The sequence below is a fragment of the Vigna umbellata genome, chromosome 5 (genome assembly GCF_029865625.1).
Source record: "Vigna umbellata cultivar VRB3 chromosome 5, Vumbellata_1.0, whole genome shotgun sequence".
In the NCBI taxonomy this organism is placed as follows: domain Eukaryota; kingdom Viridiplantae; phylum Streptophyta; class Magnoliopsida; order Fabales; family Fabaceae; genus Vigna; species Vigna umbellata.
The window spans coordinates 22,099,165-22,106,403 of record NC_142169.1 but is presented as its reverse complement, the minus strand read 5'-3'; the positions used below and the strand labels follow the sequence as shown (position 1 = coordinate 22,106,403).

Genomic DNA, 7,239 nt, shown 5'->3' with positions numbered 1-7,239 from the left:
AAAGAACAAATAGTTAGTGCCACAAATCACGGGATTAACTGACCCAGTATCAAACACGACCTAACGGTTGTACTTTCCAGATGGTCAACTTCAACCGGATTTTTAGGTAAACGGTTTTATTTTATCGTTTTAAATATGAAAAACAGAAAGGATAAAAAGGTACGTTTTTTCCTGAGAGAGATTTACGATTTTCTTCTATTATTGAACTGAAAGAGTTCTACAATTCCCTTTTTTCTGACTTGAGCGTCGGAGTGCCTTCGCAGGTACCCACCCCATTCTCCCTGAAACGCACTGAGCAGGAAGAGGACGTGAAGATAAAAGCATTCTAGGAGGAGAGGACGCGATTCATCAGGTTCATATTTCGGTCCCAACTTTTATACTGAAACACTAATTTTTTTAAATCATTTATGGTTTTTTTTTTTTTAATTTTTAATAGACTATGATGATAATCCTTAATTTTGAACTTTTTAATTTTCGATCGTCATTCCATTGCAGTTTCAGATACCACACCCAAGATCATTATAGTATTGAAATGTGTTTGAATAAGCTTAAGATGAGATGGTTTGTCCATTCGGTATTCTTGTCTATTATACTTGATACTTTTAAATGTAGGTGTACATGATTAAAAAAAAGGCGTGCGATGGGAGGATTTGATGAGTTTAACAAGGGCGCCCCACTCGACGATGAAGTTGAAGAGGTTAGAAATGCTATCTCATATCTAAATCTCTACATGACAGAGTAATAAGGAAGAAAGACATAATGAAAGTGACTATAAATTTATTAATACGTGTTATGATGTTTTGTAGAATATTCCATATTTTGGATTTTTTTTTTTGTTATATTGATGTAATTGTCTAATATACTTTTTGTAATGTTAAACCCATTAATGAAAAAAAAATGTTGGTTGATTTTTGTGTGTGTAATTTACTCTTATTTTGATATACTCTTTTTATCTGTTATTACTAAAAGTATATTTTATTAAATTATGAAATTAAAAATGTAAGTGAATAATTATAAATAATAAAATATTTTATTTAATTATTAGTTATAATAGTGAGAATTGTAATTGTGGTAATATAATGAAAATAATCATGTTTCTAACTGCTGTTATTTTGGTTGGATTTGTTTTCCAATAAAAAAATTATGTTAGTTTTAATTTATGATATTTATCTCTTAAAAATATTACTTTATATATTGTATAAAATGATAAGTGTTGTGGCTGCTCGCTTAAACTACCATGTTATACTTGTGACGAAAATATTTATGATATTTTTTAAACCGTGACAATAGTAAACAATAATGGTTAAAAACCATGTAATATATATCGCTACAATTTAGAGGATTGTTTGTAATGTATTTATCATTAACCAATAAAAGATGCAAAGTCCATTTTTTGCTAAATTAATGGGACATTCTTCTAAATATAAATGAAACACCACAAAGTTGTGTATAACAGTATTAATGATTGACAAAGAAAATGGCAATACAAAAAAGTTAACACTGTTACACAACCACCTTATGTAGGTCTTCTAAATTGAAATGTCTTAACTAAAAGTTGCAATTAATTTTCACAAAGACAAAATGGAAAACCATAAAAAGAAATCAACATTATGGAAAACACTTTAGTAATAAAAGAATAAATAAAAAAACAAGGGACTTCTTACAAAGTCTTACTCTTCGTCTAAATCTTCTGCTTCATCAATGAAAATATTGCTGATGTGTGATATTTTGGGCCAAAACTCTCCAACATGTGACTCATACTTTCTACATAAGTCAGCTGCACAACCTTCAATCCTCAAACTTTCAAGGGCGCTGAAGAGATGGATGTTATCCGGGAGCGATACCAACTTTGGACAATTCCTTATTTCAAGAGTTTTCAAATCAGTCAGAACTGGCAGCCAGTCTGGAAATGATTCAAAATTGTGGCAATCGTAAACAAGCAAACACTGTAAGGAGTTGGCAGCTTCCTGAAACCATTTAGGTAAGGTCACCAGTTGTGACAAAGTTGAAAATAGAACAAATTTTAACTTCAGCTTGGGGCTTTGTTCTTCATGATCTCCCTTCCACAGTTCCAAATCCAAATTACTGCATCCATCAATAATCAATGTTTTCAATTGAGGAAAATTTTTACCCTCCAGCAGCAGAGACTTAAGACTCTGACAGTCATAAACGAACAATGTTTTAAGAGTAGGGAATTTCATCCCTCCAAATATGGATTCCACATTATGGCATGATCCAATACTCAAGTATTCAAGCGACCCCAAGTTGGCAATTTCATTCATAGGCAAAACAGTTTGCTCTGTGGAAAACTCAAAACAATAGAGACTGATAAGTTTTTTTAATCCTTTGGGCAATGCTTCCAGCTCCACGCATCCTTCAAGGCTCAACACTAGCAAACTTTGGAGCTTGCAGATAGAGTCGGGGAGTCTCTTAATGTTGGGATTTTTGCTAATGTCCAGATATCTCAGATGTTTCAACTTGCCAATTCTACGAGGCAAAGTCTCAAATGTTGCACCACTTAAATCCAAAACACGTAAACATTTGAACTTTTCCAGACACGTCTTTAGTATAGCTTTACCGTTGGCAGCTGCTACCTCATTTGGAAACAGGACGGTTCTCACAGCTGCTGATTTTTTGGTGACTAAATTGCTAAACAAACCACTTTCGGCAAAAGACAGATGCCGAATATTATCAGGAATATTTTGAATGTTGGAATTGATATGTAGACACTCGTCCATAGCAACAAATAGGGCGAGATCATGCACCAGATCATGTATTCTGAATCTATACACAGTGCCGAAGTTTTGAAAATCTTGAAGAAAGGATCTTGACAGAAGTTCATGCAAATACTGATTGGCTACATCCTCACGTGTTCTATCCGTTTTTGGTAATGCGATGAGTCCAAGTGCCCTCCAAAGCCAAATTATTTCATAACTAGTATATTCATAATCTTTTGGGTAAAGGGAAAACAATGCAAAACATTGCCTCAAATAGGAGGGCATGAGATCATAACTCAATTTAAGGGCAGGTAAAATGTCATCCTTTTTCTGAGGCAAATTCCAGATTTCATTTTGACTCACATATTCCCATTCATTGGCCTCAAATTTTGAGAATAGTAAACTGCCTAATGTTCTCACTGCCAAAGGAACCCCTCCGCATTTTTTCACAATTTCTCTCCCAATATTTACTAAATGAGGATATTTTTGCTCTTCTCCTTCTTTAAATGCCCATTTGACTAACACAGATATTGAATCCTCCTCAGAAAGACCTTCTAAAATATGAGAGGGAATTGTGCCCATCATGGAAGCAATTGAATGACTTCGTGTAGTCACAAGGATTTTACTTCCTGCTGCACTTACTTGGATTAAATTCCTCAACTCATACCATTTAACACGGTCTTCGTTCCATACGTCGTCCAATACGAGCAAGAACTTTTGACCGGAAAGTTTCTTTTTGAGTTGATTTTGCAGTTGTTCCAGATCTAACATGTTCAAATTCATTTGGTGAAAAGGAGCATGATCAGATTCTGAATCATTCACGGAATTGATGATTTTGATAATCAGTTGTTTAATGTCAAAGTCATCAGAAACACACACCCACATCTTCAATGGAAAGCACTCCTGGATCTTCTTATCATTGAACACAAACTTTGCAAGTGTAGTTTTTCCCAAGCCTCCAATCCCCACAATGGGGATAACAGATAGACTTGTATCATCATCATCAGGATTCTGCTGCATCAGAAGCTCTATGATCTTTTCTTTATCGTGTTTCCTTCCTATCACATCTGAATCACTCACACGAGAGTGTGTCATATCTCTCCGATGAACAACACGTGTGTCAACATCACTCGTTTGAAGACTAAACTTATGCTTATTAGCTGCAACCTTGTCTAGTCTGTTGTTGATATCTTTAATTTGTTGAGCCATTTTGTAACGAAAAACAAGTGGATTAGAACTTGAGAAGAAGTGACTTACCTTGTCTTTGGTGCTACCATGAGCTTTGACCACTTTCTTTCGCAGTGTTTGGCACTCAAATTCATCCAAAACATCTTCGGCATCGGAGAAGACAGTTTTGAGTTGAGAGAGCCATCGACGGAGCTCATGGTTGTGTTCCTGCTTTTGCTGAGCATCTAACAGCACATCCTTGACTAAAGAGAGAGTGTTGGTAAGGTCTTGAAGATCGTCGTATAAACCGACCAATCGAGAAGCTTCTTGAAAAGTACGAGAAGCAAGTTTTGCTATGAGTGACTCTGCAATGCTGAAGAGAAATGATTCGGCCATAGTTGTCTGAAATGCAAACGGCGGAGATGAGATGGGAAGGCAAAACAGTGTTTCGAAGTCAACTGTGTTGATGAATGGATTCGACAACAACTATCCCCTCTCTCCCTTTCACCAAATTAATTTCCAACCACCGCTTCTCACCTCTTCTTATCCCCTCTCTCCCTTTCACCATTTGTCCTTTGTTTCGCATTCCGCATCTCGACCATTGAAGAAAAAAATAAGTAAAATATATTATATGATGACAACATACCCAAACAAGTGGCTGGCATTGGACAAAATGGCGTAGCAAGCACCCAAAGTAGAAAACCAAAGATAGTTTCTGCTCCATTTTCTTATTCATACTTCAACAGTGTTTGTACATTCTCAGTAGTTTTAATTATCTTTGTTCATATGTTTTATAAAAAATTAAACTTTTTTATATATTTAAAATATGTTTATATATTTTAAAATTATTTTTTTATAATTTCAACCTATTTTGTAATGTTGAAGATGAAACTTTTTTTTTATGCAAGAACTTAAAAATTTGTATTTTTAAATTGACAGTGTGTTTAAAATAATAAGCTTTGATTACTTTAACAATAAAAATTTAAATTATTACTTTTCTTTTCTGTGTAGTTCTCAAATTTTTGGAAATTCAGCTATCAGGGTTAAAGGAAAACCTGGACAGGGAGCATCAAAAATGGCGGGCAGCTCAAACTAATTACGAAAGACAGGTGCTTGAAATATGTTCACTTGCTTTGCATGATGACTTTGCTAGTTTGTCTGATTTTTGAGCAATTTGATTGTGCCATTTTAATTTCACTGATATTGCAATATTTATACTCAACTAGCTGCAAAATATGTTGATTTTTGGTTTAGTTTTGTTATCTTTAATGTTTATTTACCATAAGTTGTTTTAGTTGAAATGAAATATGTAGTAATCAGCTGAAAGAATATAAAATTTTATTTCATTTATAATATAATTAAAATAGTGACTGTTCTGTCATTTCAGTTTTGGGATTGGCAGATCCCTTCCATGCTCTGGGATTAAATCCTATTGTTTTCACTTCTATTTTGCAACTGTATTAATTTCATTTATTGGTGTATGCTTGTCTTTCCTTCCTCTATGGGGACCATTTACCCAAAATCTTAATTTGTTAAAGACTCATGGATGACTTTTAATAACTCTAACACCAAACCTGACCATGTATTTATTTGGGATTTCCGGTTCGCTTAAGTTAGCTTCTTGAATTGAGCTAGTTTCAGTTCATTTCTAATAATTTCAAATCACATTGTTTATCATCCAATATTTTTATTGAAACTTTGTATGCATTTTTCTTATAATTGTTGAAAATTTGAAGAATCTTTTTTCTTCATAACAGGTGACCTGAATCGAATAAATAGGAATCAAGTGCCACTCTATGGTTTGGAAGGAAGGTTTGAAAGGATAAACCAACATCCAGTTACGTTGCAATAATTTTGTTTTTATTTATTATGGTGTCATCTGTTAGAATTTTTTTTTTATATTTTATTTATCTGCATAGTGTTGGGAGTTATTCATTCTCCATAGGAATTACAGAGGTTCTTAATACAAACCTTGTACTAGAATTAAGCGCGAATGATGTAGAGTATGTTTATCAAAGGTATTATAATTTACTTGGTCTATATATGATTTCGAAAACGTTCTTCTTAAATGTTTATCAAAGGTATTATTATTTTATTTGTAGATCTTTAATGATTTATCTTCCATGAAAGTTGCAGACATGAAAGACATTAGAAAGAACTGGATGTGTTAGTAGAAACTTCACAATTATGTACATTAATTTAATATTTGAATTTAATATATAGTTTTATGTATAAATGATGTATTAAATATTATTAGACATGAATTCTATTTTATTAGTTCAATTGAATTTGTTCATTTGGAGTTATATTGATGATAAATTAATTGGATGAGAGAATAATACGTGATTATAATTTCATTGGATGTCAATTAATAATCAATTTTTTTTATAAAAAAAACATATATTATGACATACTAAACCATGTATGTCATAGTACATTCAACGTATTATGATTGGTAACAATATTTATGTCATAATACATCACATATTTTAACATATAAATACATCTTGGTCATAATATGTTTCGCCATATTATAACGGACAAATGAAAATTTATTATAATAAACTACGTATATTATGACTGATTACAGAAACTACGTCATAATATGAGCTATTATGACGTAAATTTCTGCTACGTCATAATATGTGCATACTTACTATATCACTCAGAACTATGTCACCAGCAACTACGTCATAATATGTAACTTTTGTACTTCATAAAGTGTTAACAAAATAGTGTTTATAAAAATGATCGTATAGAATAACACACTAAGTGCAACGTATATGTTAAACAATATCTTAAATGCGATGTTTATCCTAAACCTTAAAGAGAAGAGTCTAGCATGAATGCAATAGATTACTCTAAATGCAACCATTTGATAAATAGACTAGCATAAACGCTATAGTACATGGACCTTGCTAAAGGCTATACTGAACGTCTAATGTTTTAAATCCAAATGTACAAATAATACTCTTTTGTCTGATGCGTTGTTTCTTTTTATCTATGCAGATACATAAAAGACAAATGTTTTATTCAAAAGTTATGTGTTGAAGGTTAAGAGATATGAAGACATTATAGGAATGTTTCTTCAATGCTTTATGTCTGGCCAATCCGTACAAGCAACACAGTTGACTTTGCAAAAGCAAAGTAGCATCTGACCTAGTACAAAGACTATAACACTTACATCAAAGTCAATACTTCTGATTAACAAATCTTTTTTAAAGCTGTTCATATAAAGAAGATTGCATGAAGAGAAGAAACTAGAATTAAAATTGCATATACTCTTATGTTATCATTCTCTTGCATTGATAATAAATAAATAATAAAATAATAAACGAGAATCAATAATAAAATA

The 7,239-nt window shown here is 32.4% G+C and overlaps 2 protein-coding genes across 2 annotated transcripts; one reads left to right on the top strand and one right to left on the bottom strand.

Annotated features, from left to right (window-relative positions):
* Positions 1–1,443: 1,443 nt before the first annotated feature.
* LOC124835979 (putative disease resistance protein RGA1) lies at positions 1,444–4,562 on the bottom strand. Its single transcript, XM_047311031.2, has one exon. The coding sequence runs from the start codon at positions 4,278–4,280 to the stop codon at positions 1,671–1,673; it is 2,610 nt and encodes an 869-aa protein (XP_047166987.2). The 5' UTR covers positions 4,281–4,562; the 3' UTR covers positions 1,444–1,670.
* Positions 4,563–5,464: 902 nt separating this feature from the next.
* On the top strand, positions 5,465–6,036 carry LOC148197933 (protein HAPLESS 2-like). Its single transcript, XM_088115680.1, has 4 exons — positions 5,465–5,486; positions 5,642–5,726; positions 5,804–5,902; positions 6,021–6,036. The coding sequence occupies exons 1-4, from the start codon at positions 5,465–5,467 to the stop codon at positions 6,034–6,036; spliced, it is 222 nt and encodes a 73-aa protein (XP_087971806.1).
* The last annotated feature ends 1,203 nt before the right edge of the window (positions 6,037–7,239 follow it).